The sequence below is a fragment of the Verticillium dahliae genome, genomic scaffold (genome assembly GCF_000150675.1).
Source record: "Verticillium dahliae VdLs.17 supercont1.25 genomic scaffold, whole genome shotgun sequence".
Lineage (NCBI taxonomy): Eukaryota > Fungi > Ascomycota > Sordariomycetes > Glomerellales > Plectosphaerellaceae > Verticillium > Verticillium dahliae.
This window is the reverse complement of record NW_009276932.1, coordinates 413,516-425,794: the sequence shown is the minus strand read 5'-3', so window position 1 is coordinate 425,794 and position 12,279 is coordinate 413,516. Positions and strand designations below refer to the sequence as shown.

Below are 12,279 nucleotides of genomic sequence, written 5' to 3'. Positions count from 1 at the left end.
AGTAGAAGAAGGGGGGTTTTGGTGTGTTAGGCCCCCGCAAGGGATCACACGTTCTCCAGTCGGCCCGTGGCCTTCGCAAAGCCCCGAACAACCCACTCCTTCCGGGAAGCCGCCCGGCCGGCCGTGGCTGCGCCTTAACGACCCCGTAAGCCTCATGCTCCATCGGAGACCTTCCCACAGGAGTGCCTCGGCCCCGGGCAAGGCCGAGACGGTGCCGCCCCGTGCTCCTCACGGGTCGCGGTCGTGTCATCCGAGTTTGCACCTTAAGCCAGCCGCAACGGCAACCCGTCTCTAAGCCGACCGACATGCGCATCCGTCCTCTCGAGCCACCGTGTCGTCTCCGCAGGTCTCAAGTGCAGGGGCCACCACGCTGGCGATACCACGTCAACGCGAGACGGCCTAGGTACGAGCTAGGGGATATACTGGATACGCGGACGATGTCATGTTCCATGACGGCCCAGATAGAACTGGGAGCGTATCCGGCGTTTATACTTACAGCTTTGGGATATACCTGCTCTTGTTACGACACGGATCCAAAGGCCCACGCACTCGCCGTATTCCTTCGATGCGACAGCCCAGGGGCGTCGGCCCGGATGTCACTGCACCCTGCAAACGCAAAGACGGGAAGCTTCTTCTATCCCCCGCCGCTGGTGAGCAATGGTCCCCCACCGGTGGTGAGCAATGGAGGCGCCCGATCGTCTGAAGCAGCGTAGCATCGTCGCCCCATGCCTGTTGAAACGTCTATGAGACCGTCTGATCTACGAGCCAGGGGGCCCGCCTCTGTGTCATCGGGTCTCACGACTGTGGGGCGCCTGTCACAGCGCCGGCCCCCGCCTGAGCTTCAGGGCGCTTTCAAACCACCATTCGAACAACCGGTGCGCCGTCTCGTGATGGCTGCGCTCGGTTTATAATACGGAATGAGCCCCTCTCGCCTGCGACCTTGGTCCTTCTCGTGGCACTGCTGGTCTGTCTGCTGGATTTCGGTCGTTGCTTCTCCTCCATCGTCTTTCTTTCTCACCTCTGACGGCCGGGCTGTCCTTCATTCATCCTTCTTTCACTCTTCTTCAATCCTTCTTTTGAGTGGCCGGCTACTCTCCCTGACTTGCTACGCTGCTTGATACTCTCCTTGATACCCTCATCACGCCCAGGGAAACTCCGTGCCACAACCTCGCAGTCCGACGACAGCAACGACAACAAGAACGACGCTCTCCATTCCGCTCCCGAAATTCCTAGCTCTGTCATAATGTACACCATGCGGCTCCTCCTCGCCCGCCTCCTCCTGGCCCTGTGCCTAACCCACGCCGTCTCAGCCGGCCGCCTCCTCACCAACACCGCCGACGCCGTCCTCATCGCCCGCCAAGACGCCGCCCCGGCCGGCGGCAACCCGCTCGCCCAGCCCCAGTGCCTCGAGTACTCGCGCACGGCCAACTTCTCCACCATCGGCTCCAACATCACGCTGCGCTCAGCCTTCATCCAGGCGTCGCCCTTCGGCACCCACCAGAACCTCGACTTCCTCGCCGCCATGGTCGTCGCGCTGCCGCCCATGACGGCCGACACGGCCCTCAACGCCGCCTGCGGCAACCTGACGACCGTCGCTGCTGCCGAGGCCGCCAGGAACTTCTCCGAGGGCAACATTGCCGGGTTCCCCACGTCGCTGACGGCCGATGCGACGGTCGCCGACTGGCAGGTCATCTTTTGCATGTTTGCCATTGTCGTGTTCATGGGCATCCCGTGGCTGTTCATGCTGGGCTGAGGGTCTTGGTGTTGTGGCTGTTGCGCGTGCGGAGAGCGAGGAGGGCTCAAACAGGCGTCTTTGGCAAAGGCCGTGATTGACATCGCGGAGCATGGTGGTTTGGGAGCAGAGGTGGGGAAGCGGGTTAAATAGGTAATGCTTCAAATGATGGCTGTATCAAGTCTCCTCCACTCTTGCGTTTCTGATGCACATGATTTCCCTGCATTGGCGGTGTTCGCTCCTCCCCTGTGATGCCTGCATGTTCACAAGAGCAATTGCATCGTCTGGATGACGCTGTTATTGCATCGTGTCATTGTGTCAAGGCGTGCACTCCGTTGCGTGTCTGACCGAGAAGGAAGATCTGGGAGGAGACCACGACCAGCCATGTTGAAGAAATTACGTAGCTGATCCATATCCCGGGCGTCGATTCAACCCACAAGCCTTGCAGCCATCATCTGTTTGCGGTGCACCTTCTGAGGTCTTGGATTCTAATCTAATGATGAAGACAACAACCCGGACGCGCTATGCAGGCCTGTTAAGTTCGAGATCATGTAAACCAACAGTCCGAAACAGCTCTGCTCTACAAAATTTCACCTGCCCAAGCTTCGAAGAACAATGTCTATACGACAGACCTACCGAGCAGCGAAATCCTCCTCATCCTCTGCTGCAGACTCATACCCCATGCCGTCAACCCCTTCCTCGCCGCTCTCCGTCTGCACCGGCGGCTTCATGTGTTTCGGCTCCCGTACCATCATGAATGCCGCCATGGCACATGTGTGCAAAAACGAAACATACAGCCACGGTAGTCCCCTCATGATGCCGCCCATGTGCATTCCCGCTGAAAAGGTCCATGCCAGGACCGGTCCACCGATGAAGGCTCCGAGGGTCTCGACGATGCTACACATGGCGTAGAGGCGCGAGGTGTGTTCCTTTTCGACAAATGCCGTGATGAGAGCGCGTGCCAAAGGCGGCGTCGCGGAACCGAGTGTGCCGAGTGCAATAGCCAGAAGAAACGGCACGATGGATGGGCTGATGGCTTGCAAGAATGCCGAGATGGCAAGGATGCCATACGAGGCACGGGTCAGGAGGAGGTCCTTGGTGAAGTCGTTGAGGCGCAGACGACGGCGAGGCTTGAGGAGGTGGGCCGACAGACGTGGCAGGGCGGTGAGAATGAGGAGGTGGCAGAGGGCGATGGGTGAGAGGATATAGGATGTCTGGGCGAGCGACCAGGAAAAGTACTTGCTGATGTACTGAGAAAGAGTCGACGTACTAGAAGTAAACATTGTACTAGCAGTCAGGGGTGCCAAGAGGCAGAAGAGAACGCTGCGGTTGCGGAGCAAGACTTTGGCGCCGGCGAGCTCGGCAAGAGATGTACGGACATGGTCCTTGACGGTTGCCACGAAAGGCTTAGTCGGTTCAGGTATGGCGTCGCCATCGGGCAGCTTGACGCGTAACGTCTCGGGCAAGAGACTGGCAGCTGTGAGAATGACTGGACTCAGGCAAAAGACGATGCGGATGGGAACCCATGGGCCGTATGTCTCGAGCAGAAAGCCGGACAGCAGAGGCACAAGAAGTCCCGCGATAACGGCGCCTACAGAGAGGTACAGAAAATGAGTCGACCGGTTAGCTTCGTTGCTGACATCTGCAGCCATGGCATAGATGTTGTTGATGGCAAGGGGCACACCGCCTCCAATCAAGAAGAAGACATGTCCCAAGAGAAGGACCCAAATGCTTGGGAAGTGCGAAAGCGAGAGGACGAACGGGCCCCAGCCAAATCCAAGTAGAATCCCCACGTAGGCGAGAAAGAAAGCCGGCTTACGACCCATCCTGGATAGATGTCAGTAAAGCACCATGTATGTGAACATGACGGTCAAACTTACCTGTCCGCCAACACACCATATGGAAAAGCGACGACTAGCGTGACAAGTGACGCCACCAGGGCCCCAATGCCACCTAGGTAGGCCAACTGAGACTGAACATCATCGACCTTGCAGTCCTTCTCATCAATCGGCTCGGAGATGTCTTTGTGGTAGTGCACGTGGCAAATGGCGTCTTCCATCAGGCGAACCATGGGCGTCATGAGCAGAACCCCGCTGCCAACGAGGATACCCTTGATGGTGGCAAGCAGCAGGACGATAGCAAAGGGCGTGTCTGGTCGGAAGCGATTGAAATTGAGCTTGGATGTCGCATTCTTCCAGGTTGTCCGCCCGGACTGCCATCGCGCGCGACCTCGCGATGCTACTGATGGCGAGGCAATCCAGGGCTCGTCTTCCGCCTCAACATCGGGGAACAGGGCAAAGTCTTCGATGTCATCCTCAAGCAGAGGCTCGGCCTCTGCATCTGCGTCGTCGCGATACCGATTCATGATAAATAAATGCTTGATTCCATCTGATGGCGATCGACCTTGATGGAATTGGCGTTATTGCCCGTAGTAATGTCGTCGGGACCAATGTCGATGTTTGAGCTGAGGTTGATGACAAGCAGGCTCAAACAGGTCTAGTCACTTGGGTTTGGTGGATGACGAGTACGTCGCCCTCGGTGGCTGAGGCGGCGTAATTTACGCCCCGTAAGGCTGACTTTCAGTGGCTTGCCTTCCTGAAACGCCGTCCCACACGACGACAACCGTGAACACGACGGCGTGCGATCTCTCCCACAACTCAATCTGGTTCCGTGGTTCCATCATCCAGACCATTGGTGAAATCACGAGTCAGCCGTCGAGAGTCGTACTTTTGCTCCTACTGCTTCATGCGTCAAGCTTTGTTGCATTGCATCCGACCCAACTGCCTGGTGGAACAAGACAAGAAAGCAACATGAAGAAAAGATGCATGCACCCAGCCACCCCCGGTTACCCATCGCACCCATGGTCGCTGTACAAGGCCTCGCAGACGATGCGAGCCTGCCTCGGGTTCGGGGGTTTACGGGGTTTAACTTTGCGATCGTGGGTTATCCATTAACCTGGACGTCGGGGACCTGCCATATCCCGAGATTCTCTTCCATGCTGATCACTCGATCAGGATCAGGATCACCAACAAAGTGCGTCTACGTTTTGTCGGATATAAACTCCTTCTTGCGTAAAGGCCGACTGTGTCCCCCAAGGCAATCCAACCCAACACCTTTTAGTTCTCCGACTGGCAGCTCGGTCACCGCGGACATGCATTCTTTTATCAATCTGGGTGCCTCGAAGGCACAACATATCCATTTACTAGACCATCCTTCCACCCGACGGGTCAATGGGCACTATCCAAGGTCCAAACCCCGTCTTGGCGAGACAGAATCTTCTCGGGCTCGACGCAAACAGGCAACATTGGCCGGATGAGTGTTGTTCCAGTGAGCACGTTGGCCAGCACAGCACGCGAGTCAAAACGCCAGCTGAGGACCCCCGCCTGACCCCCACGAACCTGCATTCCCCGTTGAGTTTCACCGAGAAGCGTCCACCAAGCCCACGACTTCCGGCATTATATCCGACTTCCGAGCCCACTTAGACCAGCTTCTAGAGCCCCCGAGCCCTCAGCAACAGACGACGGCGTGGCTGCGGAGCGGGGATCGGGCCTGTTCGAGATTGACCGCTCAACTCGCCTAGCCGGCCATGCCGGAGATGTGCCGACTCATGGCTCAACAGGATGCTACGTAGTGTCGAGGTGAAGCAGGCTTCGCTGCTTGTCAGGAGGGCCAGGTCGACAGGGATCGGTCCACCAACGTCATCCGGCCGCCGGTGTGGGTGGCTCAGTGGCGTGCACCCTCCTCCTGTGAGCCAGGGGTGCAAAGGTTTCTGTGCAACTTGCCCCGACAAAACTGCCCGAATACCCCGACTCCCGCATACAGCAAATGCCAGAAACGTCCAGCGACAGGGGAGATCCCCACACAGCAACTGCCCGCGAAATCAAGCATAACTGGGCAACGCCACAGGCCACGAGACCAGGTGTCCAGGGCTGAAGTGCCGATCCTCCCTTGTAAGGACAACAGCACTGTGACCGGCATGACGAGCAGGATGAGCAGGACGAGCAGGATATCGGGCCATCCGCCCAGGAGGAGCACCGACGCCGTCCTTACTTGGAACGTGCTACGAGACGATGCAACGTGATGGATTTCTCGAAAACATCTTCATCACAGCGGGCCTGTTTGTCCAGCTTGACAAATTTTGCATCTCCAGGACAAGTTATTGGAGATTGAGGGCGTGGGGGTTCTCCACGTTCGCCCCATTTGACCCCCAACATTCGCCCCAAGCGGCCCCCTCCTAATTATCCCCCCAACACGAGAACAAGCCCGCCGCAAGGAGACGGACTACGCGGGGAAGCATGGCGACATGGTCCGGCACTTTACACACGCTACAGCGGCGTGGAAGAGAGGAGCACCTCCCGGGGGGCGCTCACTGCTTCCCACACCATTCCATCCCATCCCAAACAATAGCTTGCGGAGACTAGCGGGGCCCCCTGCTTTTCGTTGAACCCCATCGCAAGAGCCTGACTATGGATCGTGCTTGTCAGTCCACGGGTTAGTTTCTGGGACCGACCCGCCGGTCCGTCAAATTCTGAGGCATCGCGATGAGGAACCCCCACGCCTTCTCTCCAACATCTTCTCCACGTCATACAGGCCACTTTGTTCCTGGCTCCATGGGGTTTTGGCCGCTAAAACCGGGGTAACGCTCATGGCACTTGGGTCCGCCACTGAACGCTTTATATGAGAGGACGATCCCCCTTCTGTCGGGCCAGTCTGTACTGATCAGCCGTTCCGTCTCTTACCTCTCTCTGCTCCTCCTACCTCAGCTCTCCGAATCCCAACATGAGCGACGCACCCAAGGTAGATACCCACAATGGGCCTGTCCACGACCCCGATCACCTCGAGGCCGCGCCTCGCAGGTCTTCCGACAAAGGTCTCGCCGACGGCCCTCCCAAGGGCGGTGGTCCTCTGTCCGACCCAATCTATCGCGCCAAGGTTGAGAAGAGCATGAAGCGCAAGCTCGACACGCGGTGTTCGCTGTTTGTTCTGATCTATATCATGAACTATCTCGACAGGAACAACATCGCAGCTGCCCATCTCCGTGGTCTGCAGGACGACCTCAACCTCAACTACTCGCAGTACGCGACGTGTTTGAGTATCCTCTACGTTGGATACATTCTGATGCAGGTGCCTTCCAACATCCTCATCAACCGCATCGACAGACCCTCTTGGTACATTGCGGCAGCCATGCTGCTGTGGGGTCTCATCTCTACCCTTTCTGGTGTCGTCACCAACTTCGGAGGCATGGTTGCCACGCGATTCTTCCTCGGCTTTGTTGAGGCTGCTTTCCTGCCCGGAGCTCTTCTCATCCTCTCGAAGTGGTACACCAGCCGTGAGCTCACCAAGCGCAACGCCATTCTCTTCTGCGGAAACCTGATCTCGAACGCGTTCTCGGCGCTTATCGGTGCCGGTGTCCTGTCCAACATGCAGGGTGTTCTGGGCCACGCTGCTTGGCGCTGGCTTTTCTGGAGTAAGTTTGCAAGCTTCTATTCCATCAATCATCAAGAACTTTCCAGCTAACAGTTTGTCCAGTCGAGGGTGCTGCCACCATGGCCATTGCCATTGCGGCCGCCTTCATTCTCCCCGATCTGCCCCACAACTCCAAGGGCTTCACCGAAGAAGAGCTTCAGGTCGCTCAAATGCGCATGACGGAGGACGTCGGCGAGGCAGATGCCGATTCTGCCGAGCAGGGCGCCCTTGATGGCTTCTACATGGCTGTCAAGGACTACAAGATCTACCTCATGATGATCACCTTCACCACCTACGTCATCGGTCTGTCGTTCAACGCCTACTTCGTAAGTCACCACCGCGTCATCTGCACCTCGACTACAAACCACGTCCTAACCCCTTGCAGCCTACCCTCACTGGCACCCTCGGCTTTGGATACGTCCCCACCCTGCTCATGAGCTCCCCGCCGTGGGCCTTCGCCTGCATCGTCTCTCTCATCAACGCGTGGCACGCCGATCGCCAACAGGAGCGTTTCTGGCACATTGTCTGGCCCATCTGCATGGGTATCGTCGGCTTCGTCATCTCAATGGCCACCGACAACGTCGCCGCCCGCTACGTCGCCCTCTTCCTCCAGGCAGGCGCCTACGCTGGCTTCATCGTCTTCTACTCCTGGATCTCGTCCTCCTTCCCCCGGCCTCCGGCCAAGCGTGCCGTCGCCATCGCCATGATCAACGCCTTCTCCCAGATTGGCAACATCATCGGCTCCTACGTGTGGAACCTCGAGGCCAACGGCTTCCGCGGCAGCTACGGCATCGTGCTCTCCATGTTCGGCGTCACCATTGTCGGCTGCTACGGCTTCCGCGTCGTGCTCGTCAACCTCAACAAGAAGATCGAGCAGGGCGGCGCCGCGTGGGAGACGCACGGCGATGTCGCGGCGCAGACGGCTGAGCTCGCTCAGGACGATCCCACCAGGCTGCCTTCGACATTCAGGTACCTCGTGTAAGGCGCGCCTTGAGGCGACCCAAAATGTAGATTTAGTAGTTAATGAAGCACATGATTGCTCGACTGTCAATACTAGGATACCAAAGAACACAGTATGGTGGTGCGTGTGTGTCTGTCGCTGCTCTGAATGAGTGGTAGTTTCGGGAAAGTTTCCGTCTGCTCGGATACAATATTCGGAAAAACATGCGCAGCAAAGTCCCATATACAGCACGATGTAACCGTACTCAGGCTGTTGAAATACGAAATGGCTCCCGACGGGGCATTGCTCGGTTGAATATAGAGTAGGTCCGATTGCCAATGTGCCGTGTGTGACGGGACTGAACGAGTCTGCGACCGATATTCGCGACTGCATCACCGTGACAGTTGACACACGCGGCACGCATCGTTCAAGTTCCTGATAGTCTGCTTCGAGCCATCGTCGGCGTGCGCACGCTTGCCGCGGGAATTCCAAACTCATGATCTGGAGCTTGCATTCAACTTACCCATGCTTCACTCCAGGAACACGCCAAGCCCGATCACTCGGACCACAAGGACGCATGTTACAGCGACCGGCACTTTGAGTACGCGGGGAGGTTTTGAAGCTGTAGTTTGTGCGATGGTGGTTTAGGACAGCGCTCCTAGTTGACCGCTTTAAGAAGGGTAGAGTTACGAAGTGTTCATGATTGCGGGCAGGGCTTCTATTGCTACAGTGCCATTTTCATACATCGCTTCTTCTTGACGTCTACCCATGGTGTGTTCGAATTATGCAGGGTTGCAGGCCAAAAGCAGATATCTGGTTCAGCGACTGTGGGTACATTAACAGCTATCACCCTGCATTTCTGCGGCGTATGGTTCTTTAACAATCCGAAACTACTAACGGCAATACCAGCAAGATGCAGTATTTGATGAAGATGATGAAGGTGCTGCCAGGCTGCTACGACCACTTCGGTGTCATGACAGCTGTTGTTCTGCATCACAGCCGGCGCGGTCTGGTTTCTGGCTGCTCATCAACAAAATTTGTAGCATTGGCCAGTTCATATGGATGGTGATTCTGTCGGGCATGCGTCATGCCAAGGGAACACTGATTGCGGGCATTGTTGAGCGTCGCTTGGAGATGCGAAGCTATAAGTAGCCAACGCAAGATGGGCCATTATGAGATATCAAATGGGATATCAAGAAAGCACCCCTGAACAACATAGAAAAGTTGCGGAGTGCAAGAGCGAGATGGGCATAAGCATAAGGGCAACGGATTGTCCAGTCAGGGACTTTTAGTTTGCTTTTCGATCACAGCTCATCCTTTTCCTCGCGGTCCTCTCGCGCGTGGGCCTTCGACTTGAACCCATCACCCTCGACAGCGATGCGCCTGAGACGAAACACCCGCGCAGAGTGCTTGACAACCTTGACCTCGAGATCGCCGCCGGCTTGGACCTCGCCGATCTTCTCACCAAATAGCCGCGGGTCTTCGTTGGCCAGTCCCTGGGCATACGGGATTTCCGTCGCGTTGTACCAGTTCGCGGCGCGGAGGACATCTGCACGGACGCCGTCGTCACTGGCCCCGATGAGAGCTTCGGCCGTCTCGAGGGGCATGCGGTGCGCCCACAGATCGTGAACGGACCAGCCGACGCGAACGTGGGGCGCCGACCCGCGCGGTCCATCGCCGACGAAAATCTCGGCGAGGGAGGCCTTCATGTCAAGATCGGCGCCGGCGGCGTTGAGGAAGATGACGGTCTGGTCGCCGTTGGCGAGTCGGCCGCTCCATATGTGGGCCTCCTGTGCGGCATACTCGTCGGCGACGGGGACGCGTGGGGGACCGATGTCTCGGCGGACACGGTAGACAGCGCGGCCGTGGGGGTCCTGACTCAAGGCAATGATGGCGGGGTTGTTGATGATGGAGAGGGCGGCAGAGTCCATGATGCGGCATGATGCGGAGGTCGTTGCCGAGCATCACCGGGGACTTGAGAGCCGCCCACAAGGCGAAGTGGGCCTTGTACTCCTCGTCCGTCATGCCGCCCCGGCCTACCTCGAGCATGTCAAGGTCATTCCAGCCACCCGGGATGGCACGGTCGGCAAAGGGCGCGACCTTGTTCAGGATGAAGAGCACGGAACACTGCGTGCCGGGGGCGACGCAGAAGGGGTCGGCAACCGAGGCACAGCTGCATAGGTCATCGGGTCGCGTAAAGGAGTCGTAAATATCGCCAGACATGCGCCAGGCATGGGCAAGAGATGCGCCCCACTGAGTAAGAAAAAAAATAGCAGAGTTAGCTTGAGCGGTGTGCTGTGGTAGACTTCCGGTGATGAAGCCATCGTGAGGTCTTGGCAGATGCCAAGAGAGGGGCCAGTCAGGGATCAGGGGCTAATTACAGAGGGGCCCAAGGCAAACACTGAATAGACTGAGCTCACCGTGTGGACATAGTCCTCTCCCCAATTGCAGAGATTTAAGGCAATGTCACGGCCCGACGCCTTCAGGGCATCAGACATGGCCTTGAAGCGGTTGAACGAAATTTCCGGCGTGCCCATGCGACCCATATGGAAGCAATTGTCATACTTGAGAAAATCAACGCCCCAGGCGGCGAAGCTATCCGCATCGTCTTGCTCGTGATCCAGCGATCCCGCTGTGACTGTGATCAGCGCCACATGATCATGGCATCAAGAAACTTGTTTTATCACAGCCACGCACCGAATCGAGCGCAGGTCAATTCCCCTGCACTGGAGTACATGCCGAATTTGAGGTTTTGGGCATGCAGGGCGTCGGAAATGGCCTTCATGCCGCGAGGGAACTTGGCCAGATCGGGCTGGACCTTTCCCTTGGCATCTCTGCCGGCAGGATCCTGCCAACAGTCGTCAAGCACGACCGTGTTGTAGCCAAGATCACGAAGGCCGAGGTTGACGATCCGTTCGGAGGTCCTGAGCAGCAGGTGCTCCGATACATCACAAGCGAAAGCATTCCAATTGTTCTGTGCACGTTGCCGTTGGCGGTCTGCATGTGCCATGTCTAGGAAAGCAATAAAAAGAGAGGAGTGAGTCGTACCCAACCCATTGGTGGGGTATCGGCCAAGCCATCAAACCGTGATGCAGCTCGGCCGACAAGAGCGAGGGCGACGACGATGGTGGAGTGTCGGGCCATGATGATTTCGTTGCAGTGGCGGGTGCGGGCGCCCCAGTCTGACAGACGGCTACTATCCGAAGGCCGACCTCATTTGCAGCTTGGCGGCGATCCTTGGCCGTTCTTTATGGAATTCAAACACCGACGTGCTTCTGAAAACGAGTGTCGAAGGCGCAACTAGTCGAAACCCAGATCGTGGCCCTATCTGTAGCGTCCCGCCACGCCTGTAGGCGATGCCGCATCTGCGCAAGTGCCGCAGTCGTCGTGTCGGGACCTCTACATGTAGAATGCAGTCATCAAAGGAGTGCCGAGGGCGCAGGATAATTAATCCTCGTGTCGGCGACTGAGACCCTGGGGTTGAAGGCCAAGATGGTGGGAAATAGCAGCGGCGAGTTCTCCGCTGCTCCACAGGGCAAGGTCCGTCCCCACGGGGGGCGTACACCGTACTTGGTGTGATCGCCGGGGATGAAGGTGCCGACGCGAGTCAACATCACGATAGCACCGCAGAGCGTGATGGAGTCGTCCCTGTAGATGGTGTTGGTAGGTATTCGAACATCGAGCACACGTCACGAGGTTTGGCGGAAGAGAGAAAAATCGAGGCGAGGCTGAGGCAGGTGCAGGGACATCAAGGTACATGCAGTAAAAGGATATACAGAAGGAGGAATTGTTGGGTATTACAATAACATGATTTTGCTCCTCCACTTCCTGCATGTTCAATCTTGTCCATGTGCTTTTTCCAGCAATATTCGTCAATGCAGACAAATGCAACGGACAACGTGTTGCCGATCAGGCAAGGTTCTGTTCTGTGACCCAGGAGTACTTTCATCCCAAATGTGGAGTCCTCATTTGATGCATTTGTTCTGTCGTTATCGCCCCGGTAAGACTCCTTACCGATGCTGGATCTGACCAATTACCTTCGTTTGGACTTCTGGAAGTCTCCTTTTGTACCTTAACAACAATCAATCCACTTTGTTCAATTCCGTGGTGACAGTTATGAGCCCGGGCGACGATACAGCTC

The 12,279-nt window shown here is 57.0% G+C and overlaps 4 protein-coding genes across 4 annotated transcripts; 2 read left to right on the top strand and 2 right to left on the bottom strand.

Annotated features, from left to right (window-relative positions):
• Positions 1 to 1,243: 1,243 nt before the first annotated feature.
• VDAG_09376 (uncharacterized protein) lies at positions 1,244 to 1,753 on the top strand (the record flags this gene model as incomplete). Its single annotated transcript, XM_009655678.1, has 1 exon — positions 1,244 to 1,753. One exon carries the CDS (start codon positions 1,244 to 1,246, stop codon positions 1,751 to 1,753), a length of 510 nt encoding a protein of 169 aa, XP_009653973.1.
• A 611-nt stretch (positions 1,754 to 2,364) lies between these two features.
• Positions 2,365 to 4,097, bottom strand: VDAG_09375 (uncharacterized protein; the record flags this gene model as incomplete). The annotated part of the gene is made up of 2 exons (XM_009655677.1): positions 2,365 to 3,559; positions 3,613 to 4,097. The coding sequence occupies 2 exons, from the start codon at positions 4,095 to 4,097 to the stop codon at positions 2,365 to 2,367; spliced, it is 1,680 nt and encodes a 559-aa protein (XP_009653972.1).
• A 2,414-nt stretch (positions 4,098 to 6,511) lies between these two features.
• On the top strand, positions 6,512 to 8,180 carry VDAG_09374 (pantothenate transporter liz1; the record flags this gene model as incomplete). Its single annotated transcript, XM_009655676.1, has 3 exons — positions 6,512 to 7,199; positions 7,262 to 7,524; positions 7,584 to 8,180. 3 exons carry the CDS (start codon positions 6,512 to 6,514, stop codon positions 8,178 to 8,180), a joined length of 1,548 nt encoding a protein of 515 aa, XP_009653971.1.
• A 1,262-nt stretch (positions 8,181 to 9,442) lies between these two features.
• VDAG_09373 (alpha-galactosidase) lies at positions 9,443 to 11,282 on the bottom strand (the record flags this gene model as incomplete). Its single annotated transcript, XM_009655675.1, has 5 exons — positions 9,443 to 10,012; positions 10,107 to 10,391; positions 10,559 to 10,770; positions 10,836 to 11,112; positions 11,187 to 11,282. 5 exons carry the CDS (start codon positions 11,280 to 11,282, stop codon positions 9,443 to 9,445), a joined length of 1,440 nt encoding a protein of 479 aa, XP_009653970.1.
• Between the last annotated feature and the right edge of the window lie 997 nt (positions 11,283 to 12,279).